The sequence below is a fragment of the Phocoena sinus genome, chromosome 7 (genome assembly GCF_008692025.1).
Source record: "Phocoena sinus isolate mPhoSin1 chromosome 7, mPhoSin1.pri, whole genome shotgun sequence".
Lineage (NCBI taxonomy): Eukaryota > Metazoa > Chordata > Mammalia > Artiodactyla > Phocoenidae > Phocoena > Phocoena sinus.
Genome location: NC_045769.1, coordinates 27,125,976 through 27,151,524, shown reverse-complemented (window position 1 = coordinate 27,151,524; position 25,549 = coordinate 27,125,976). Strand labels below are relative to the sequence as shown.

Sequence of the window (25,549 nt, the reverse complement as noted above, 5' to 3'; positions counted from 1 at the left end):
TCTTGCTTAGTAATTTCATGTATTAGCTTCTAGGAGACGGTGTTACAGTTGGTTTAAATGCTATTTAACAAGTATCACAAATACTGTATTAAAATTCTGAACATAAGGGAAATCAACATGTGGGCAAAAGTAAGAAAAATCCCCCTACCTTGCTTTTCAAGAAGTTAATTTTATTTCCTACAGCATGGCAGCTGAATGAGACCTAGAAATTCTGTTGTTCTTTCAGGATGAGTTAATGTACATGCTGCGCAAACTTCTTCTGAATATCGGAGACTTTCCTGCTCAGACCTCTCACATCCTATTCAACTACTTGGTGAGTTTCACCTCCAGTAGGTTATAAATATTCATTCCCAAGTAGGAAGCAACAATAAGAGAAAAAGATCTTAGGAGATTTTTTTTTTCAATAAGTTCCCATTAATTATATGACTGAAGGTGAATCATGGTCAGCTGAATTCACCACTGTTTGTATGGGGAAACCCCACCTGGCACAATCCTTGGCATGTGATGGGCACTCAGTAAATGTCTCTTTCCTCTCTGTCTCCCTTTGGCATTATAGAACTTCCTCATGTCAGTCCATAATTTTAGTTTTCTGTTGAAAAAATGTATATGTCATTTTTTAAAAAATTCCTTTTTCTTTTAACACCTTTATTGGAGTATAATTGCTTTACAATGGTATGTTAGTTTCTGCTTTATAACAAAGTGAATCAGCTATACATATGCATATATCCCCATATCCCCTCCCTCTTGCGTCTCCCTCCCACCCTCACTATCCCACCCCTCTAGGTGGTCACAAAGCACGGAGCTGATCTCCCTGTGCTATGTGGCTACTTCCCACTAGCTAACTATTTTACATTTGCTAGTGTATATATGTCATTGCTACTCTCTCACTTCATCCCAGCTTACCCTTCCCCTTCCCCTTCCCCATGTCAAGTCCATTCTTTACGTCTGTGTCTTTATTCCTGTCCTGCCCCTAGGTTCTTCAGAACCATTTTGGTTTTTTTTTACATTCCACATATGTGTGTTAGCATACAGTATTTGTTTTTCCCTTTCTGACTTACTTCACTCTGTATGACAGTCTCTAGGTCCATCCAGCTCACTACAAATAACTCAATTTTGTTTCTTTTTATGGCTGAGTAATATTCCATTGCATATATGTGCCATATCTTTATCCATTCATCTGTCGATGGACATTTAGGTTGCTTCCATGTCCTGGCTATTGTAAATGTGCTGCAATGAACATTGTGGTACATGACTCTTTTTGAATTATGGTTTTCTCAGGGTATGCTAACACATATATATGGAATCTAAAAAAAAATAGATGGTTCTGATGAACCTAGGGGCAGGACAGGAATAAAAACCCAGATGTAGAGAATTGACTTGAGGACATGGGGAGGGAGAAGGATAAGCTGGGATGAAGTGAGAGAGTGGCATGCACATATATACACTAGCAAATGTAAAATAGATAGCTAGTGGGAAGCAGCTGCATCACACAGGGAGATCAGCTCGGTGCTTTGTGACCACCTAGAGGGGTGGGATAGTGAGGGTGGGAGGGAGATGCAAGAGGGAGGGGATATGGGGATATATGTAGACATGTAGCTGATTCACTTTGTTACACAGCAGAAACTAACACAACATTGTAAAGCAATTGTACTCCAGTAAAGATGTTAAAAAAAAATAGCAGTAAGTATTTTAGGGATGACATAAAAATATATGGCAACCTGTTCAGGTCAGTTTTCCCTTCTTCTGCTTACTTCCACTGAAAGTGTTAGAGAAGCATTTGAACAGAGAATTCAAAGTCAAAAAAACAATATTTAATTAAGAAAATGAAAAGCCAAGACAATGAGAATGTAAGCTCAGAATTACTGTGACTTTGTGACCACTTCCTGTTCTGACTTATAGGTAGGATTAATCATGTACTTCGTGCGGACCCCCTGCGAGTGGGGGATGGATGCCATTTCAGCCACTCTGACTTTCCTGTGGGAGGTGGTCGGTTACGTAGAAGGCCTGTTCTTCAAGGATCTGAAGCAGACCATGAAGAAGGAGCAATGTGAGGTCAAGCTCCTGGTGACTGCTTCAATGCCAGGTACTGCTTTTGGAAGACATAACTTTTTTAGGAGTATAAATAGGCTTTTACGAAACTAGTGTCTCTTTCATTCATGAGAAGATTTTCTGACCCTGGGATTGAGTGCTTCAAAGAACTTTTGTTGGATACAATCTGAAGAAGTACAATAGGCCCTTTAAAAGTCAGCAATTGCCAGATGAAAAGGGAGACATCAGAACTGAGATCCACGTGAATCAGTACTTGAAGCACTGCCAAGGTTAAAGATTTATTTAAGTCTATTGCAGAGGGCCAGCTGAACTGAGAGCCTTTTTGAATGAATTTTTGGCACTGCAAGGAGAATACTATTGTTTGCATGGCAGGGACCCCAGGCTTTTGTAAACTCACTGAGAGATGGCTTTATGAAAAATTGGAAAAGGGAAAAGCAGGAAGGAAAATTACAAAAAAACATGCAGTGTGATATAAACTCTAGGTACAATTCCTTTTCACATTGGATAGCTTGCCTTTCTTGGAGATGAAATTTTGCCAAGCCTTTATCCTTGCGCAATGTCTAAGAAAATGTGAGATAATACATGTATTGAAATAAAAAGACAAAATTATATATAAATAAGAACACAGGTTCTGGCAGCAAAGAGGCCTATGTTAAAATCAGAGCACTGTCGTTTATCATCTGTGTAATTAATATTAGCTATGAAAAAGTACATCACTTTTAAAGCTTTCTTTACTCACACGTACAATGGGAGTATGACTCATACTTCATAATTGTGAGGAATAAATGAGTTTAGGTTTGTAAAATACTAGCTGCCATACCTGACACGTGGTAAGCATTCAGTAAGTGGTATATGGTATATGGTATATATACCATATATGGTATATTTATGTGTCTGTAGGTTACTCAACAAAGAGATCAGCTTTTATCACAGCAAAGAAACATATTGTCAGGCATATACTTAAAAACAACTCATTATAAATCAAGGTATATCATAATGTTCACTGTCTCACCAGCCAAGCAGAATACAGAAAATGTAAACTTAAACTACCTTTCAGGTACTTGTTTAGCTTTTGCTAATAGCTCTGTTTGTATCTTCTCAACCATTATTACCTCATCATCTCATTTAAAATAAAGGAATAGATTATTTGTTGGAATGCTTAAGGTTTGAATTCTGACTCTTCCACTAAATAAATGTGTCTTTGACTAAGTTACTTATAAGTTCTTATTTATAAGAATAAGTTCTCTCTGTTTCTTCATTTGTAGTGTGAAAATAATAATACCCATATCATAGGGTTGCTATGAGATTTAAATGTGATTATGCACATAAAACCATTTAAAAGTATGGGGAACTCCATAAACGGTAGCTATGATTTTTAAATAATAAGTAAACATATTTAAAATATATATTTAGGGCTTCCCTGGTGGCGCAGTGATTGAGAGTCCGCCTGCCGATGCAGGGGCCATGGGTTCGTGCCCCGGTCTGGGAAGATAGATCCCACATGCCGCGGAGCGGCTGGGCCCGTGAGCCATGGCCACTGAGCCTGCGCGTCCGGAGCCTGTGCTCCGCAATGGGAGAGGCCACAACAGTGAGAGGCCTGCGTACCACAAAAAAAAAAAAAAAAATATATATATATATATATTTAACTAGAAACAAAGGAGTGCAGTTAGTACAATGCACAAGTCGCATTAAACCCTCACTAGTAGTAATCATAATAAAAACATCAGCTTATTGATAATATTTTAATAATTTGTGCTTTATGTATAAACTTTCTTATAGTAGAAGTCAGTTTATTATGATTTTTACCTTCTGTAGGTACCAAGACCTTGGTAGTTCATGGACAGAATGAGTGTGATATCCCAACCCAGTTACCAGTCCATGAAGATACTCAATTTGAAGCCCTGTTAAAGGTAGGGATGACTTTTGACAGATGTGATTTGTTCTTAATGCACAATGGCTATGTCCACTTCACTGATCATCCAGTTTTGAATTAAATTGCCTTTCTCTATCTTCAAATGAATATATGCATTTATTTACCTCTTCTAGAATCTGTCCCACTCTTGTGTACTTCCTCTATTTCCTTGCATAATTTTCCCCACATGGATGTAGGCAAGATCACGCTGGCTCCCTCTCAGTTACAGCAGCCACGTGACACTCCTCTTGAGATGCTGTGAATCCTGCTTAGGAGTATCCTGGCATCACTTGTGGCAGTTCTGGAGCCGCCCTGGGTTTGCACGCCAAGGGCACTGGCACAAACTCTAGGGGTCAGGTGACAGTCCATGCCAGAGACACTTTTTGTGGCATCGAGTTGAACAATACACAGTCTTGATTTGCCATTGACAAAAATGATTGGAGAGGCAGAAAATATATACCTTAGAATGAACTAAGTGAATCAAGGAAGTATTTTTAATGGTTATGACAATTACGCCCCTTAAGAGATATGCAGTCCATTGTTACTCATGCCTGTAGGGTTGTTAAGGGAAAGTAGTAAGTACACTAGTGCAGTGATTCCCTGTTTATCTGGAGCCCAAACTTTCAGCCCAGAAAAGACCTCTGAGAAATTCAGTTTTGCAAGCTTGTGTATTTTATTTCAGTAGAAAGGGTCGTCAAGCCTCCTCCAGGCCTCACTCCTTCATCTCCAGAGCATCTCTCAGGCCCAGTGAAGCAAACTTTAACAGCCACTTCATTTTCCTACTCACTTTGGATGGTAGGATAGCATGAAGGCAGACAGTGAGTTCAAACCCAGGCTCCACCACAGCCAGTGTTATCTAAATAAGTCAAACGACAGGCTCTCTCTAGTCTCAGTTTCTTTTTCAACAGTGCTCGATTATTAGTGCAGGTTATACAAGTTCTCTACATTGAAAGCATTGAGCATAGAATATAGTAGATAATAAGTGCTCACTCACTGTGGTTCATATTATTCTTAATGTTGCTACTAAACATGCTTTCTTCCTGATACTGAGACCAGTAGATGCCACTGTACCTTCACAGTTCATCATCACTCAAGTCTACATTGCAATTGTACCTCTTTTAGCTCTATGAGAACAGAGCAGATAGTTTGTATTACACTATCAGGCTTTTTTAAAATTGAGATATAGTTGATGTATAATATTATATACATTTCAGGTATAGAGCATAGTGATTCACAATTTTTAAAGGTCATATTCCACTTATAGTTATTCTAAAATATTGACTGTATTCTGTGTTGTACAATATATCCTTGTAGCTTATTTATTTTATGCATAGTAGTTTGCACGTCTTAATCCCCTACCCCTATCTTGCACTACCTTACACAATCAGTCTTTATGCTGTCATTTTTTTGGATAGCTGTGTGCATGTAGATGTTCATATATATGTGTGTGTATATAATATATATACGTATATATATGCACACATAATATATAAAGTGTGTGTAAGATATAAATACATATATATTCCTTATAGGAAGTTACCTTGTTTTACGACATTTTTACCTTTCAGCTTACTGTTTGGCTCATAATATGATCTCAATAAATGTTTATTAAAAATTGCTGTCGTTCTAGGAGTGTCTGGAGTTTTTTAATATCCCAGAATCCCAGTCTACACATTACTTTCTCATGGATAAACGATGGAACCTTATCCACTACAATAAGGTGAGACTGCAGTGATGACGCTCATGGAGAGCTGTGTCAAAAGCCCATTATGCCTTTCCGGAGGGCAGCTTCACTCAGGGGGGCGTCGCTGTTTATAGGTGAGGCGTATGGCCGCTTGGTTCACACCACCTCACTGCTGATGTATTAGCTTTGGACTGGCCACTTTACCTTTGTACCCTTCAGTTTCCTTGTCTGTAAAGGGAAGGTGATGATAGTAGCTACTTTGGCGTCATTGTAATAATTAAAGGAGGTAAGTAAGGCACTTCATCACTCGTCATTATTACATCTAGATGAACACTTAAGTTGCCCGTATTGTAAGTACACGTGTTTATTTGGAATGTTAATGTTCTCGTGCCGCTTTCTACTACATTAAGCATGATTGTGGTAACGTGATCTAACGAACAAAGGAAACCTCAGGAAGACCACTGACATCACTTTACAGGGCTTTTCTTTTCTTCTTCAGAATGGGTTTTAGTAAATGGCGTCTGGCTCCTTTGCTCCTGACAGAGCATCCTGGACTTTGGAAAGCATACTCAGCCTGGGGAGATTGAAGCTTTCCCGAGGAGGGTGTTTATCTTCCCTAGGATTTTGTAGAATTGGGGAGCATAAAGTAGTAAGAATCTAAACCATCAGAAAATACATAACATGTTTGTCTGACCTTTGGGGAAAGAGGAAATGAGAGTCAGAGTTTAATTATTTGAACTCTTTTTTTGTCTTTGTGTAATCCCACCACAGACCTATGTTCGGGATATTTACCCTTTTAGGAGATCCGTGTCTCCACAGCTGAACCTTGTACATATGCATCCAGAGAAAGGACAGGAGCTCATTCAGAAACAGGTGCCTGACCACCACAGTTTTGTTCTGTTTTGTCATATCATTGGGATAGATGATCTGTAAACGGTTGCCAGCCCTGAGATTCTGTGATTCCGTTATGATCCTTTCTAGAGAGAGAATGATGGGCCCTTGGTCAATAGATAGTTCCCCAAAATAGTGTGTTAACCAAGTTTTTATAAATTGGATGAATAATGCAAAGGTATTAAGAAACACTCACTTGGAGAATGCTATGAGAAATCATTGGGGTATAAATAGCAGAAATCTTCTAATTTATTTACCTACTAGTTTCTAAGTTTGGATTTTCACTCCACATTTTTGTAAAGCAGGATTGGAAGTACACATAGTGTAGCTATAAGAAGGTTGTCCCAGAAATTTATGCTAGCTGGAAAAAAATAAAAGGGGTCAATGTAGTGTGCCTGAAAAAGGCCCCGCACCAAGGTCCAGAGATATGGACTCAGTCCCAGCTCTGCCACTGACCAGTGATCTGACCTTGGACATGTTACTGACTTCTCTTAAAATAGGAGGAAACAGAATCAAGCAGCTGTACTTAGATTTAAGATTGAAGAACAGAATAACGTTTACACATCTCATCATAAATCAGACTTTGAGCTTAAGGAAATTCACTGTTTTGCAAGCAAAATATAGCTGTAGTACACAATTCTAATAATGATACAATTTTAATGTGGTCTATGTGTTATATTCATTTATTTTTAATAAAATGTTGAAACAAACTTATTTCAATTTTTCTGCACGTAGCAAGGATGCTTTTCAAAAATATTTTCAGGGGATGGCATAGAATCTGACCATTTAAGTAATTAAAAACATAGTTAGTATTAACTACCTAAATTGCATTTAGAAGAAAGAAAATAGTGAATGTATTACAAAGTGTGAGGTGTTGGGCAAAACTGTAAGACCTTAAATATAAATAATTCCTAAAACAATTCCCCACAAATTATCCCAGCCTCTGATTTTGGCAGCAAAATAATGAAAACCATAATCAATAACCGCACTTCACGAGTGTGTTTTTTAAATCATGTTTAAGAACACGTTTTAAGAGAATAACATAAAACGGGGCCCTTACTCTATTTATACTCCAAGTTGGGATCTTAAGACTTCTTTCTGATTTCCTCAGGGAGATAATAATAGACAGACCTGTGGTTCTGGCTCTGAAGTCTCCTCCACAGCTGCTCGCTGCTTATCATCTTCCTAGTCACATCCCCCTGCCCACTGATCAGCAACAGAAAAGGCACTAAGAGAAGGACCAAAAGACCCATGTTCACGTCATCTAAACTAAGGGCTAAAGGACCACCAATCTAGGTCCTATTAGCTTTAAAACCTCCAAGATAGGTTTTTCCTGGAGCCCATTTCAGTCTTTAAGAGGCAAACCCAGAAACAGCGTAAGGCATCAGTAGAAATGATAGAAGCAATTGGAACTGACTGGCTCCTGTTGGAGAAGGTCTTCTATATTATGACATCCAAACAAATGGGCTGTATTTACTACTGAACTGTTCTTGACAGTGCTTGCCTTGTTCTCCTCCTCTAGCTGGCAAACTCCATAAGAAACGCTTCCTTCTGTAGGACAGATGCAGGAAGTGAGAGTCAATTAAGTATTGTTTGCTCTTTCTGTGTGGTAAAGAAAAAATATTTCTCTCCCATTTCACTTCCCCCATCTTTCAATTTTTAATCAGCCCGGTTTGCCATTAAGGTTTTCACTTCAGTTTCTTCACTCTTGGTAATTTCAGAGGTGCCAATTCTACTTTTCATCTGCTCCTGCCTTTGCCGGTAGGTATTCACTCGGAAGCTGGAGGAAGTGGGGAGGGTTTTGTTTCTCATCTCCCTCACCCAGAAGATCCCCACAGCCCACAAGCAGTCCCACGTCTCCATGCTCCAGGAAGACCTCCTCCGACTGCCCTCATTCCCTCGAAGTGCTATTGACGCGGAGTTTTCACTCTTCAGTGATCCTCAAGGTATCAAGAAAGAAGCATTTCCTCTCTTGGGCTTCTTCTCCTGCCCTTCTTTTGTCCTCAGCTAGAGGACATCTCTATCTTAATCGGCAGACAGTTCTCTAAGCTAGTGGCTCTCAGCTCTTGAGTGGGCACCAGAATCACCTGGAGAACTTGATAAAACACAGATTGCTGGGTCCCACCCTCCAGCCCCGAGCTTCTGATTCAGTAGCTCTGGAATGGGGCTTGGGAACTTGCATTTCTGACAAGCTCCCAGGTGAGGCTGGTGCTTCTGTTCCAAGGACCAAATCCTGAGACCACTGCTCTAAGCTAATCGTAAGCAATTGAAGGAAGTAGTGTGGTATTGTTAGGAGAGTACTTGACTAAGTGAAGAACAGATATTTATATGAAATTCAAGAGGAGGCAAAACGAATCTACAGTGACAGAAATCAGAAAAGTAGTTACCTCTGGATTGGGGGGCATGGATTTCCCAGAAAGGGGTATGAGAGAACTTTCTCAGGTGATGAAAATGGTCTATACATTGATTGGCGTGTTCGTTACCTGAGTGGGTATTTTTGTCAAAATTCATTGAGTTCTACATTCATGTTCTGTGCCTTTTACTCTGTCTAAATTATACCTTCTTAATTAGAAAGTCTGGAGTCAGGGCCCAGTAATCTGTGTTTTTATAAGACCTCCAGGTGGTTTTGATGCCCTAGGAAGCTTGAGAACCATTATTCAAATTGAGAGAGAGAGAGAGAGACTGAGACAGAGAAATTGAAAGAGACCCATTTTGAAACCATGCTCTGTTACTCACTTATTAATTTGGGACAGTTTACTTAAATCAGCATCCCTATGCTCTACATCTTCATCCAGAAGCTCCAGAGAAACAGTAGACACAGCTCTAGTCTGACCATGAGTTCAAAGACCAAGAACAAGTCCCAGCCCTGCCATTTTCTTAATAGCTTATTTTTTCTCAAAGCCACAGCCTATGCAGCAGCAAGACACTGCACCTGCCTGCCCTGTCTTGCCCACAGAGTTGAATCAAAGAGGTGATGAAGAAAGTACTTGGAGGGCTAGGAGGTGTCACAGCAGTGGCTGCAATATTGCTCTGGGAAGCGTATCAGCAGTAGATCTTCATGTCCCTGAGCTGGAAACAGCAGTGCCCTGGGGTTTGATTGCCCTCCACACTGACAGGATTGGCGTGGGGCTAATTCTGTCTCTGCTGTTTCATGTTTCACAGCTGGGAAGGAGCTGTTTGGCCTCGACACTCTTCAGAAAAGCTTGTGGATCCAGCTCCTGGAGGAGATGTTCCTGGGCATGCCGAGCGAGTTTCCCTGGGGAGATGAAATCATGCTTTTCCTCAACGTTTTTAACGGGGCTCTGATCCTGCACCCAGAAGACAGTGCCCTGCTCAGGCAGTACGCGGCCACCGTCATCAACAGCGCTGTGCACTTCAATCACCTCTTCTCCCTCAGCGGCTACCAGTGGATTCTGCCCACCATGCTACAGGTGCACAGGCTGTCCTCTCCTGCCCATGGAACAGGTCAACAAGATCTGTACCAAAACTTTTAATGATGGAATTATCTTCTTTTATGACCTCAAAAGGCACCAAATGAACTCCTCCTAGAAACTTCCAAAAGGTCATCATATTCCATTGTATTCTGAGATCTCCCAGACCTGGGCTCTGCTTTCCCATTTCTTCTGGACCAGTGGTTCTCAAAGTGCAATCTCTGGAGCAACAGCAGCAGAAGCAGCAGCATCACCTGGGGATTTGTTAGAAATGCACATTCTTGGGTTCCATCCCAGTGCTACTTAATCAGAAAGTCTGGAGTCAGGGCCCAGTAATCTGTGTTTTTACAAGACCTCCAGGTGGTTTTGATGCCCTAGGAAGCTTGAGAACCATTATTCAAATGTATGGAAAGCATTCAGTTGATGTTTCTCCCAAGAGAGTCTCCAACCTCTATCTGAATAGAGATTTTCATTGCCATTAAATTTGGTATGATAAGGTTGGAGGAGGTGAATGTAGCAGGAACAGTTTTCACTTAGTCATGCCTAGTGTGTACATGGCTACAGTTAGGAGTACTGAATAAAGTTCAGAAGGGGCCTTGAGGGCTTATCCTACTTCTCATTTTTATGGAAATTTTAATAAAATTATGGAAGTAATGCATGTTTGTGTAAAGTGCCGTTTGCTCAACCTACAGGGGCAAGAAATTGACTTTTTTTTTTTTTTTTGCAGTACGCGGGCCTCTCACTGTTGTGGCCTCTCCCGTCTGCCCAAGAAATTGACTTTTAATATCATCAGGGCACTCTATCCTATTTTTAGATAGTTGGAATTTCCTGTATAACTTTTTAAATAATTATCAAAAACAATAAATGCTCATTATAAAATTCGAAAGATAAAGTTTAAAGAAGAAAATAAAGATCACCCATAGGGCTTCCCTGGTGGCGCAGTGGTTGAGAATCTGCCTGCTAATGCAGGGGACACGGGTTCGAGCCCTGGTCTGGGAAGATCCCACATGCCGCAGAGCAACTAGGCCCGTGAGCCACAACTACTGAGCCTGCGCGTCTGGAGCCTGTGCTCCGCAACAAGAGAGGCCGCGACAGTGAGAGGCCCGCGCACCGCGATGAAGAGTGGCCCCCACTTGCCACAACTAGAGAAAGCCGTCACACAGAAATGAAGACCTAACACAGCCAAAATGTGGGGTTTAAAGAAAAAAGAATATTATTTAAAAAAAAAAAAGATCACCCATAATCCTCCCCCTAGATAACCATCGTTTACACATCTTGAAAATCTTGGTACTCTCTCCTACTTTTTCTAAAATAGAAGTTGAATCATACCATATATTCAAGTTTGTTACCTACCTTTTTTAATGTGACACTAAGAATATTGTGGGAGTTTTCCCTGTAGCACTATATAGCATCTTTTAAAATATAACTGATAGTATTCTGTTGAATGCATATACATAATACACTTAACCCCAATTTATGAATACTTTAAGTTGTTTCAAATTTTCTACTATTTTAAGCAACCTTGCAGCAGTCATTATTGTATATATTATGTCTTTGTACATTTGTCTGTTTTCTTAAGATAAATCACTAGTCACAAACTTCCCGAGAAAAAAGTATATTTATATTTTTAGGATTAAATATAAATATATATATAAGTATATAAATAAATAAATAAATATAACATATTTATATTTTTAAGATTTTTATGTATATTGCCAGATCTCTCTCAAGAAGGTATATACCATTTTACACTCCCCTCCATCAGTTTATGAAATTAGTCATTTCCGTCCATGCTTCCTATGGCTATGAGTTTTAAAAGCAAACACAACTCTAGTAGGCTGTTAAGGAATTTTCTGAATATGGTGACATTTTTCCATAGGTGTACTCTGACTATGAAAGCAATCCCCAGTTGCGTCAAGCCATTGAATTCGCCTGCCATCAGTTCTACATTCTACACCGGAAGCCCTTTGTGCTCCAGCTGTTTGCAAGTGTGGCCCCTCTCCTGGAGTTTCCTGTGAGTAAGCTCTGTGGAAATAAAGACCAACCCAATGAGGAAAGCAAAGTCTGTTTATTCAGAACTTACTACAGCAAGGGATTCCTGGGCTGGTTACTACAGATTGTAGATCCGTTCTATATTTATGTATGGCCTGGTCATTGTGCATTTGTATAATCAGTCTCTCAGCTCTCTTTATTCAAGCAATGGAATATAAATACCCCAAATTATTTCTCTTTCAACAAGAAAATCTTCTCTCTTCAACGTTTCTCTTCAACCCTTATTTCGGCCCCTAGGATGTAAATAGATCAACTCTCTGGTTTTTTATACTCAGTTAATGAAAGGATGGAAAATGGAAAATGATAAAAGGAAGAGTTCCGGATTCTCATTCTTTTCTATCACTCTCTAGCACTTACCCTGCTTTATTTTTATTTTTCTGCAGAGCATTTATATCATATCACATGTAATATATGTATTTGTTTCACTAATATGTATCTTTACCACACCCCACAATAGAATTTGAGCTCCATTAAAACAAGACATTTGTCTGGTTTTTGCTTGCCTTTTGCTTGTTTTTAGTTTTGTTTTGTTTTTTTTTGTTTTTGTTTTGCTGTAACTGCAGTGCACAAAATGGTGCCTGGCACATAGTAGGAATTTAATGAGGTTTTTTTTTTTAATTAATTTTTATTGGAGTATAGTTGCTTTACAATGTTGTGTTAGTTTCTGTTGTAGAGCAAAGTGAATCAGCCATATGTATACATATATCCCCTCTTTTTTGGATTTCCTTCCCATTTAGGTCACCACAGAGCATTGAGTAGAGTTCCCTGTGCTATATAGTAGATTCTCATTAGTTATCTGTTTCATATGTAGTAGTGTATATATGCCAATCCCAATCTCCCAAGTCATCCCACCACCACCCCTTCCCCCTTGATATCCATACATTTGTTCTCTACGTCTGTGTCTCTTATTTCTGCTTTGCAGATAAGATCATCTATACTGTTTTTCTAGATTCCACATATATGCATTAATATATGATATTTGTTTTTCTCTTTCTGACTTCACTTAGTATGATAATCTCTACATCCATCCATGTTGCTGCAAATGGCATTGTTTCATTCTTTTTATGGCTGAGTAATATTCCATTGTATATATATACCACATCTTCTTTATTCATTCCTTTGTCGATGGACATTTAGGTTGCTTCCATGTCCTGGCTATTGTAAATAGTGCTGCAATGAACATTGGGGTGCATGTATCTTTTTGAATTAGAGTTTTCTCTGGATATATGCCCAGGAGGATTTGTTGTTTTAATGAATGAATCAAAGTCATTTTACAGAGATTTGAGATGGTAAGTATCTCCATTCTGGAGATAGATTATCAATTAAGACCTGTAAAATTCCCAGGGTTGTCAAAAAATTCATCTGTTTCTCAAACATATTTGATGTATTCAACCAATCCATTATGGAAGTTTGCGGGGGAATGCTGAGTCCCATTATCATAGACCAGAGAAAACATAGGCATGAACTTTACTGTCAGTTCACATTTTGCTGTATTTTTATGAGTTTCCACAAATATCTCTTTTGTACTAGATTAGCATTTAATAGATCCCTTAAAACTCAGGTGTTCACTCCATACAATAGCATGGTTGGATGCAGAATTCTGTAAGCTGAATACTGCCTAGATATTGTTATCAATGGCAGTGTTTATGAAACTTGTATTTCTGATCAAACCATATTAGTACTGATGTAGGAATTAATAAACTAAAATGGCTTTTCTTTTGTTTTTAATTGAAGTATAGTTGATTTACAATGTTGTGTTAATTTCTGCTGTACAGCAAAATGATTCAGTCATATATATATATATATATATATATATATATATATACATCTTTTTTATATTCTTTTCCATTATGGTTTATCACAGGATATTGAATATAGTTCCCTATGCTATACAATAGGACCTTGTTGTTTATCCATTCTATATATAATAGTTTGCATCTGCTAATCCCAAACTCCCAATCCATCCCCCTTCACCCTCCTTGGCAACCACAATTCTGTTCTGTCTGTGAGTCTATTTCATAGATAAGTTCATTTGTGTCATATTTTAGATTCCACATATAAGTGATATCATATGGTATTTGTCCTTCTCTTTCTAACTTCACTTAGTATGATAATCTCTAGGTCCATCCATGTTGCTGCAAATGGCATTATTTCATTATTTTTATGGCTGAGTAGGATTCCATTGTATATGGGTACCACATCTTCTCTATCCATTCATCTGTCGATGGACATTTAGTTTGTTTCCCTGTTTTGGCTACTGTGAATAGTGATGCTATGAACATATGGGTGCATGTGTCATTTTGAGTTAGAGTTTTCTCTGGGTATATGCCCACGAGTGGGATTGCTGGATCATATGGCAACTCTATTTTTAGTTTTTTTTTTAGGAACCTCCATTCTGTTTTTCACAGTGGCTGCACCAACTTACATTCCCACCAACAGGGTATGAGGGTTCCCTTTTCTCCACACCCTCTCCAGAATTTGTTATTTGTAAACTTTTTAATGATGGCCTAAAATGGCTTTTCTTTGTACAGGATGCTGCCAATACTGGGTCCAGCAAAGGCGTGTCAGCTCAGTGCCTGTTTGACTTGCTGCAGTCGCTGGAGGGGGAGACCACGGACATCCTAGACATCTTAGAGCTGGTCAAAGCTGAGAAGCCTCTTAAGTCATTAGGTAAAAGCAAAACTTGCCTTGGCATTCTTTTTCTTTTTGTAATCTTTGTTTTTTTAAATGACCTTATACTGAATATTTTGAGCTAAATCAAAATAGCAAAAATAAGTGGAACATGCGCTGCCTTTGAGCCCCCGCCGCGCCTGCGCGTGTTGCCGGGGGTCAGGCTGCAGTGCCAGAGCAGCACGTGCTTGCGCATAACTGCGGCCGTCTTGCCCCCGCGGCAGCGGCCCTTTTAACCGCGAGCTACACTGGGGAAAAGAAAAAAAAAAAATAAGTGAAACGGTGGTATAAATTAAATGGGTACATTTTCCTATCTCTTGTTTTTCTTAAATTTCTTGTAAATCTTAAAATATAAAGGATTCTCTGCCATGAAAATTGTATTAAAAGGGGGGCTCAATAGACCGCTGTAGTTTTCAGAAAATTGGGTTTTCCTGGGCAATTCTAAGTGAATAACCCTTTAAGACAGGCTTTTATTATCGTGGAATGTCTACAATTAGAGGTATTCAAAGATGAAGTCTCATGTCTTACCTTAGAGCATCCAAATATCCTTCTATTAGATGAGTTTTTTTAAACTACCAAAAAAAAGCACTTTTATTTGTCATCTGATTATTCAAAAATAGAACAGAATTTTTAGTCCCTTTAGATGAGGATATTAAGTGTTCACAGTTTAGGAATAGCGTCTAACAAGGAAATGCCTACAAAATATAACTGGAAAGAAAGTGTTAGGAGTAATAAATTCTTCTTTATCCCTGGTGGAATCCACTCTGATTGTGTGCCTTGCCCTTCTGTCCCTTCAGATTTCTGCTATGGAAACGAAGACCTGACTTTCTCCATAAGTGAAGCCATTAAGCTCTGTGTTACTGTGGTGGCATATGCTCCTGAGTCATTCAGAAGGTAACTGCAGCCTTTTATTCCATGCCTTGTAATAAGTAAGTATGGCAAAGGAAATAAAATTGAGCGACTACAAAGGTTATGTTTGCTAAGATTAGCCTGTAATGCTCTGGCAAGTATGCTTTCAAAAACTAAATTTAGGGAACTTGTCATAGCAGAGGTTATGAAAAATATAGTAAATCTTCATCAATTTGAAATCCCCTAATTTGGAAATTGTGAAGTGGCTAAGATGTTTTAGTCTTGTTTAGGAAATATCCTCACATGTAACAGAAATTAATAGCAAATAAAATTTCAGAAAAGACATTTAAGCTATTTAAGAAAACTCATTTCAAGGAGCAATAAGAACTTGTGTCACACAAAGAGCAGGAAGAGAAATCTTGCCTGTCATTTTGCCAAGTGCAAGGAATCCAAAGGACTCACCATGGCGAGTGTGATTTCCAGTTCTAGGATGTTGGCTCTGACCTGATTTTATTTACATATATATATATTGTGTGTATATATATATATATATATATATATAATATGTGAAATGAAAATCAGCCTCATCTCTATTAAAATAGGTATTCTAAAGGCAGAGACAATAATTCAAATGAATTATGGATAGCCCCTTTTTATGTAATGTACATGCTTAAAGATAAGAGCTGCATTCCGTCCAAATGTTCCATAATTCTGGCTTAACCAACCCTATGGCCTTCCCTCCTCTTCCTCAATTCAACATTAGGAAATCTCTCCCTCTTAATTTCTCAATCTACTTTGATTTTTTCTTGTAATATCTAACCCATAAACAAAGCATTCGATTCTATTCTACCATATTCTTAGTATATGTGATATATCTTCCAATGCCTAATATAGTGCTGTATTCCATACATGATATAACAGTATAAATTTATAAAATGAATGAATCAGATAACAGCCAACTGTTTCCATGTTCCTATTTCTCTCATTTGTAATTCTTGCATAGGCCTTTGTGGTGAGAAAATAGTTTGAAAATAAAAATATGGATTAGTCATAAACATATCACAGTTTTTGCCTCAACTTTCTTTTGAGAGAAGGATGGGCTAATAAATTATTCCAGGGTATTGCTCCTCTGTTAAGACTGCCAGATCTAGGTAGGTTATCACCTTTCTGATGTAAATTCAAAGAACTGAGACTACAAACTCCTGTCACACAAGGAATAAAATATAAATCTTATCTGAGTGTGAACTCAAGGATGCTGGCTCTGATCTAACCCAGAGTCACCCACATTGGTCCTACCTCCTCGGACCAGCTGTTGATCTCATGTGCTCAGGGTGAGTTGTGACTCTGACTCAGGTTTGAAGTGAAAGGGAAGATGACTAGTGATTCTCCTGGTGAAACAAACAGAGAACTAGCGCTTGTCTATTCATACCAGTCCAGTTCTAACCTAATAGTCAAGCCTATCCTGAAACATCTATAGGTCGGGTGATTTATGGAACACTAGATAGAAATGTATAACTGATCTGAAAGTAAAGCATAGTGATCTACTTGGGATCTAAAGATTGCTTGGGGCTTACAGATTTCCACATTACTTAAAATTCTTTATTCTCTCTGTTTGATCAAATCTCCTTATCAATTTCTCATATTCCTCCTTAAATCTACTTCTGGTTTTCAATTAGTGTAGAAAAATATTGACCCAACTATTGCAACTCTGCTATTTTAACCCAGTGGATATTTTGACCCCAAGGATATTTTGACTACGACTTTATAAATACAAACATCTTAATCATAATTATACCTATAAATTTTCATTAAGGGATTATTTTCTAATTTATTTATGCCAGTTTAATTCCTCAGCCATTTTATGTTGCAAATAAGCCACTTTTCATTTTTATTTTATCAAAGTTCTTTTCATTGAAATTATTTTCTTTCTATGTAAAATTTATAATAAAGTTTACATTCATTGATTAAGTTTTAGGGGAGGACTTATTTTATCTTGGTCTGTATCAAACTTTGTTCATTAGAGTTTCTGTCATTTTGAGCTTTTGTGTTTCAGGTTTTGATCATTACTGCGTAGTTTCCCCAAGTCAAATTTCAACAGTGCCCATAAGATGTAGTTTCTTAATGTAGAATAAACATCTGAAGCAGGATGTTTATTAAATAACAAATTCTACTCAGTGGTGTTTTAACAATTGTCAGTTTTATTTTATATCAAAAATTCTTTCAGAATAGTTATTATGAATTGGATAAAAGACTGGGAATTTGTATTTTTAAAGTAATGAAAAAAGCAGCAGACAACTGGTCAGGTATTCCCAGACTGCCTTATTATTCGGGATTAATCTTAGAGTGTAATACCATTATTTAATACTCTTCCATCAGTTTGTTCATTATGTACTATCTCCTCACACACCACTGGGACAGAGAGAGCAGATGGTAGGGTCAGAACATCCCGCTGACAAGCAGGGTGACCTCCGCCCCATCTCCACAGTGCATTTCCCGGTTCCCCCACTGCAAATAATCTCTCCTGCCTCCGGTCCCAGAGCAATTTATTTTGAAGTTTTCCCTTATGAAATCTGTTGCTCAGCCATCTCAAGGCGCTGAGCCAAGTCACCTTACCTCATCCTGCCTCTTACCTACCAAGTTTGTAAACATAAGGAGCCGCCTGAAGAAAATGCATACAGTTTATTCTTACCACAGCCTCTGGTGGAAATCTCTGCTCTCCTTGCCTGAGCTGAATATCACAGCCATCTTCAGGGTCCTCTTTATCCTTTCTCAGAAACTCCTGAAACGGTGTCAGTCATAAGAGTTGAGGTTTCTGGAAGGATCCAGTGAAGAGTGACTTCTTTCTTGCCCATGTTCTAAATAAATGAAGGAAGGCAGAAGGGAGGTTGAAATGTCACCTTTAGTGCTGAGAAAGATTAAGTAGGGGAATCAAGCTTGAAACAGGACTGCCCTGAGAACTCACAGCAGAGGATAGAAGCCCTGTTGGCAGGCTTTTCCAGGAAAAGGAAAAGAGCTGAGCTGATTTTGCCCAGTATGTCTATATCAATTTGCCCCTCAGGTAAGTCTTTGTCTTCTCCAGAACCGAATAAGTAAAAGGGCAAAGAGGAACCGGGATTGATATTGATTGAACTCTCTCTGCTGGAAGGAAACATGAGGAATGAGTAAAATATGCCACCCCCATCCCCAACATTCCCACCATATTCTGTCTTAAGCAATGGGGATTAAACTCTATGCCCCTGGTCAACCCTGCCTCAGGAGGGCAAATCTACCCTCTATCAGGACGGTCCTCCTCCTGCTTTCCTTAGGCTCCTCCTACAATATCAAAGCTCCATAAAAGGTTCAAAAATGGATCAAAACCTTACATTAACTTAACTCCAAGTCCACTCGATTCCTAAGTGTCAAAATACCCCCTCTTCTATTTTCCACTCCAAACATATCCAGTACCATGTTATTAGGGTGTATCAGAGATTCTGCAGTGCGATTAAGTGATAACATGAAGACACTGCAATGACAAAATGTATAAAGATTCTCTAATATTAAAATGCTAACAGCATAGAGAAGCCCTAAATTTGACTTAAAAATCCTCGCATTATCAAATTCCCAATGATATAAAAGACACTTTCAAGTTAAAGTCCAAACACATTGAAATCAAAAGGAATTAGAGTTCACAATCAAATTCTCTTGTCATTGTGAGTTAAAAGCCAGAGTCCAATACTGTTAAGCTAAATTAAAATTTTTTTAAAAAAACCTCCCTAATAGCTTATTCTGCTCTGTTTAAGCCAGAACTGTTCTTAATTCCTGGGTGGAGCCAGGATCTCTTAAGTAGTTGTTCCCTAGGGTACGTTTCATGGGAATAAATTCAATTCTTACAAGACTTCAACATTTGTAATACCGAGTCCCTGTTGTGCTTAAATTTTTTTTAAATAATGTATTTTATTTAAATATTCATACAAGAAAGTTTTTACAAATTGTAACTTTATAGTTTAATGAATGTATACAAAGTTAACACATCAGTGTAACTACCACTCAGATCGAAAAATCAGATAAAAGAACCACTATCCTGATTTCCAGCATCACAAATCAGCTTTGTCTGTTTCTGAACTCAACTACAATGAAATAATATGGTAGGTATTTTTTAATGTCTGACTTCTGTTCTTCAGTACTATTTCATGAGATTCATCCACGCAATCGTGTTTGACAGTAGTTCTTCATTTGTCTATAATATTCTATTGTACGGCTATGCTACAATTTGTGTATTTCTTCTTTTGTTGACAGACATTAGTGTTGTGTCCAGTTTGAAGTGATTACCAGTAATGCTGCAGTGAACATTTTTATATATGTCTTTGCGTGCACATATATATGCGTCTCTGTGGGTAGAAATGCTCTGCTAGATCATGGAGTATGTATATGCTTCGCTTTAGTAGATACTACCAAAAAGTTTTCCAGAGGGCTTGTATCACTTTTCACTCCCGCCAGCAGTGTATAGGTGTTCCAGTACTCTACAGCCTCATCAACACTTTGTATCGTCAGTCTTTTTTATTTTAACTGTTTTTGTTGGCTTATAGTGATATCTCATTGTGGTTTTGATTTCCATTTCCCTCCAGCAAATTAAAAGGTTTGGAAGCCTTTCAGATTGTTTACTGGAATTTGGATATCTACTTTTGCAAGGGGCCTATTGAAGTATTCTACCCATTTTTAAATGAGATTATCAGTAATTTTTATTTGATATATGGAATTTTTTTTAAAGAGTCTGATATAAATACATTTTAACTTATATAGAGTGGTGTTGCTGGTAAACATTTAACAACCAACTCTCTGGGAGAAAGAGTTTCTAATGTGTAGCATTGCCAATTTGCCAATATGTAGCAATTGCTGAATACAAAATACCAGAATGACATCATTGAATGTGGTGTTGGAAAGAGATGCTTACGGTAGGCCTTTTTCTTTAAATTAATTTTTATTGGAGTATAGTTGCTTTACGACGTTGTGTTAGTTTCTGCTGTAAAGCAAAGTGAATCAGCTATACATATACCTCCTCTTTTTTGGATTGCCTTCCCATTTAGATTACCACAGAGCATTGAGTAGAGTTCCCTGTGCTATATAGTTGGTCCTCATTAGTTATCTATTTTACACATAATATCAGTAGTGTATATATGTTAATCCCATCCCAATCTCCAAGTTCATCCCATCCCCCCCTTCCCCCTTGGTATCCATTTGTTTGTTCTCTATGTCTGTGTCTCTATTTCTGCTTTGCAAATAAGAACATCTATACCATTTTTCTAGATTCCACATATGTGTTAATATACAACAATTGTTTTTCTCTATCTCTCTTACTTTACTCTGTATGAAGTGAAGTCTTACAGTCTCTAAGTCCGTCCACATCTCTGCAAATGATCCAGTTTCATTCCTTTTTATGGCTGAATAATATTCCAATTTATATATGTACCACATCATCTTTATCCATTCCTCTGTTGATGGACAATTAGGTTGCTTCCATGTCCTGACTACTGTAAATAGTTCTGCAGTGAACCTTGGGGTGCATGTATCTTTTTGAATTATGGTTTTCTCTGGGTATATGACCAGTAGTGGGATTGCTGGGTCATATGGTAGTTTTATTTTTAGTTTTTTAAGGAACCTCCATACTGTTCTCCATAGTGGCTGCATCAGTTTACATTCCCACCAACAGTGTAAGAGTGTTCCCTTTTCTCCACACCCTCTCCAGCATTTGTTGTTTGTGTATATTTTGATGATGGTCATTCTGACAGGCGTGAGGTGATACTGCATTGTAGTTTTGATTTGTATTTCTCTAATAATTAGTGATGTTGAGCATCTTTTCATGTGTTTGTTGGCCATCTGTATGTCTTCTTTGGAGAAATGTCTGTTTAGATCTTCCACCCATTTTTTGATTGGGTTGTTTGTTTTTTTGATCTTGAGCTGCATGAGCTGTTTGTATATTTTGGAGATTAATCCTTTGTCAGTTGCTTCAGTTGCAAATATTTTCTCCCATCCTGAGGGTTGGCCAGTAGACCTTCTTGACTGGTTATTTAGCCATTCCAGCACACCACTGGCTACTTGTATTTCAAATAACATCTCTTACTCTGTGGCTTATAATTTTACTCCCCTAACGTTGTCTTTCGATGAACAGAGCTCTTCGTTTTAATACAGTCCAATGTATCACCTTTTTCCTATTTTTTAGTGCTTTCTGTGTCCTCTTATGAAATCTTGGCTAACCCAAGGTTATGAATATATCCCCTTATATGCTAGGTGCTTTTTTGTTTTTATCTTAACATTTAGATTAACAAGCCATCTGGAATTAATTTTGGTATGGTGTAAAGTAAGGGTCAAAGTTTATTTTTCCCACAGAGATATCTAATAGGCAATAGACCCAAGCACCATTTATAGAAAAGACTAGCCTTTCCCCATTGCACTGCAGTGTCATCTTTGTTATAAATCAAGTATCTGTGGATTTGTTTCGGACTCCTTATTCTGTTTCACATATCTATTGGTCTATCCTTGCACCAATATTATACTGTCTTAATTATGATAGTTTTATAAAAAGTCTGATGTCTGGTAATGTCTTTTTACAATTATGAAATTTCCGTCTTTAACTTACCTTGAAGTCTGTTTTGTCTGACATAATAGTTACATCAGCATTCTTTTGGTGTTTGCTCTTACTTTCACCTTCAACATTTCTATATACTTACATTTAATGTCTCTTGATAGCAAAATATAGCTGAATTTTTAAACTATTCACACTAGTAAGCAACCATTTTCATACTTGTATCACAGTGACTGTTTCCAGACCAGACTCTTGCTGTAAAATTGCTTAAGCTTTAAGAAGCCAGCCTCCTAAAGAAGGGTTTTATTTTGTCTCAGATTTGTTGCAAATTACTGAATGGAAGCTTTGTTGATTTTTGTGAAGCTTGTTTCTCTGATTGACTGAATAGCTCTACCTGTTACCATTCTATTGTTCTTTCAACCAATTGTATATATGCTAACTCTCCCAAGTAGATAATATTCTTCCTAAATGCAGAATTTTATCACCTTTTATCCGGTGCTTAATTAACTAATTAATTAGTGTTGGTAGATATTTCCAGCAGCCTTAATTACTCTTGACTTGGGTGGTGTGGGAAGGGGATTCAGAATTTTCCAACTCTCTAGAGGCTTTTCATTTCTCCATGCTCCAAAATATCAAGTAGGAGGTAAAAACGTGATTTGGTTTTCTATCTGTTGATTAAAGTCTTCAGATGCTGATGGTCTTGGAAGCTTTGGTGCCATGTTACCTACAAAAGCTAAAGAGGCAAACGTCACAAGTGGAGACAGGACCCGCTGCCCGAGAGGAGATCGCCTCCATGGCTGCTCTTGCGACATCCCTGCAGGCCCTTTTATACAGCGTAGAGGTCCTCACCAGGTAATCCCATCGGCAGAAATAGCCACAGCCATAAGCTATATGTATCCACCAAAAAGATGAAAATCTCAAACCCAGTTTTTATTTACAGATAACTTACCCAAACTCAGCTGAAACTGCAAGCGTTCCCTAAGTTGTTTAGATAAATAGTGCTCAGTACTCTAAATAATAATGATGATGACAATAATAATAATAATTGTTAGTATTATTATTCTACCATGATTGCTAAACACACATTTACATGTAGCTTGCTGAGCTTCTGTGGCAGTTTTAACCCAGCAGTAAACAAATCTTTTGTAAAAGGGCTAATTTAGTGAATATGAAAATGTGATCCACGTTTTTATTAGCTCTTTTTTATGAGACATGAAATGTCTGCAATTTCAACTAAGCATTCTTTTATTATTTTCCTGTTTGTAAAGAGCTGGGTTTTTTTTTACTTTAATTTCAGAAGCTACATAACAAACATAAACTACAAAATTTTATTCTAATGCTAGAATTGATAGATTCTCTGTCGGACAGGACTCAAGAGTGCTAAGAGAGGGGACTGAGGGATTTAGGAATGGAAAGGTCAGTTGACACCAGGGTTCAGCCCTAAACAAAGTTCCAAGAAGTTAGCCCTGTCACCAGGTTCTTGGGTACAGAAGCAGAGGAACTGAGCTGCCCTGTGTCAGGGAAGGGCTGGATAGATGAGGCCTGGGCAGGCGTTGGCGGGTGGGGGCATTAGCGGGGCCGGGGGGATGTCTGTGTACCAAGGATAGAGCGAGTGGGGGTGGTAGATGCAGGACACTATATAGTGATATGCTTTCCTTCTCCATTGTCATCTAAAATCAGCTGGAAGGAGACGTTCCTCCCCACGGGTGGAGGTGGGGAAGCTTTCTTTCTGCATCGATGTCTTTGCTTCTCCATCCCATTTGGCCATATTGTTAGCCTAAAATTCTATGGTTTACTCCCATCACAGGCACCAACTTCTCCAGCCCCATCTTTTTTTTTTTTTTTTTTTTTTCGGTACGCGGGCCTCTCACTGTCGTGGCCTCTCCCATTGCGGAGCACAGGCTCCGGATGCGCAGGCTCAGCGGCCATGGCTCACGGGCCCAGCCGCTCCGTAGCATGTGGGATCTTCCCGGATCGGGGCACGAACCCATGTCCCCTGCATCGGCAGGCGGACTCTCAACCACTGCGCCACCAGGGAAGCCCCTCCAGCCCCATCTTGCTCAGTTGGTGAGGGGACTCGCTGCAGCCCCTCAGTCCATGGAGGACTTTTCCAGTGTGCACCAGCAAGTGAGAAGGGGAGTGAGATTGTTATTCATTAAGTTCAACCTATGTTTAGTTCCTAATCTTGCACTGCATTGCCAACCGAGGCAAGCAGAACATAGCCCAAAGCCTTGGGTAGACTCTCTGCTGAAGTGCCCACGTGCATCTAATCTGAAGGGATGGGAAGCAGTGGAATAGGGAGCAGTGACAAACTGCCGGTGAGAAACAGCCCCCAGTGCTTTGATGATGGTTTCCTGAAAGTCTGAGGGGGAAGAACATTACAAGGAGAAATACGTGACTTACACCCTCCCTTCTGCACCCACCCGGTTGTGTCACTAGTGCCTTCCTGTGACTAGAGGAGAGAAGAGCAGTCAATTTCCTTCAAGGGCCACTTGATTCTCTCTCTTTACAGTAAACAATGTTGATGCTTTCTCTTACCTTTTATAAGGATAAGTCAATTAACTTCTCCAAAACTGACTTACCAAAAATTCCACAAAGAGTTATGGATGGAGCTCTGACATTTGAAATTCTGTGGCCTTAAATATTCCAGTGTATTTAATATTCAAAAGATGGCGTGGAAGACTAGCCTCATTGGCTGGCTGTAATTATTCGCAACAAAATTGGCTCCATTGTTTTTACGAAAAGAAAACGAGAAGAATACCACTTCACTTCCACAGTCCTAACATAGTTGCTCATGAAAAAAAATTAACCGTTCTATAGGTAGTAACACAGAAACAAGTATATTACAAGTGTATCAGTATTAGTTTTCCATTGTTGCATAACATATTACCACAAACTGAGAGGCTTAAAACTGAATGCATTTATTATCATCGCATGGTTCTGTAGGCCGGAAATCTGGGCAGGCTCAGCTGATCTGTCGGCTCAGGGTCTTGCAAGGCCAAAATCAAGATGTCAGTTGGTCTGAGCTCTTACTGGAACGATCTGGGGAAAAATCCACTTCTCAGCTCATTCAGGGTTTTGGCAGAATCCAGCACCAGGCCGCTTTAGGTCTGAGGTCCCCTTTCCTTCCTGACCGTCAGCCAGGGGCCACTCTCTGCGGTTGGAAGACATCTGTATTCCCTCTTACACGGCCCCGCAGTCGTCCAGGCAGCAGGGATGCCTTGAGTCCTTCTCAGACTTCAAATTTGTCTGCCCCTCCCAAGAGAAACTTTCTGCTTTTTAAGGGCCGGTGATGAGAATAGGCCTACCCAGATCATTTCCCTTTTGCCATATGATGTGGCATGATAACGGGAGTAACACCAGTGGGGCAGTGGGGGGAAGGTCTTGGGGCTAGCTTTAAATGCTGCCCCCTACAGCAAAGGCACCGAAGAGACGGTCTGGGGCGATTTTTA

At 38.9% G+C, this 25,549-nt stretch overlaps 1 protein-coding gene and 1 non-coding gene across 4 annotated transcripts in view; both read left to right on the top strand.

The window, feature by feature from the left end:
* UNC80 (unc-80 homolog, NALCN channel complex subunit) overlaps positions 1-25,549 on the top strand; it is a 241,703-nt gene that overhangs the window by 175,204 nt on the left and 40,950 nt on the right. For all 3 annotated transcript variants that reach the window (XM_032637295.1, XM_032637297.1, XM_032637294.1), the window contains 11 exons: positions 227-313; positions 1,900-2,083; positions 3,865-3,959; positions 5,592-5,681; positions 6,417-6,518; positions 8,302-8,482; positions 9,699-9,967; positions 11,847-11,981; positions 14,551-14,689; positions 15,487-15,583; positions 22,779-22,949. In XM_032637295.1, the coding sequence (XP_032493186.1) occupies positions 227-313; positions 1,900-2,083; positions 3,865-3,959; positions 5,592-5,681; positions 6,417-6,518; positions 8,302-8,482; positions 9,699-9,967; positions 11,847-11,981; positions 14,551-14,689; positions 15,487-15,583; positions 22,779-22,949 (1,550 nt within the window). The remainder of the gene's footprint in view (positions 1-226; positions 314-1,899; positions 2,084-3,864; positions 3,960-5,591; positions 5,682-6,416; positions 6,519-8,301; positions 8,483-9,698; positions 9,968-11,846; positions 11,982-14,550; positions 14,690-15,486; positions 15,584-22,778; positions 22,950-25,549) is intronic.
* On the top strand, positions 14,804-14,940 carry LOC116757223. Its single transcript, XR_004350875.1, has one exon. It is a non-coding gene; the product is annotated as a small nucleolar RNA SNORA76 (small nucleolar RNA).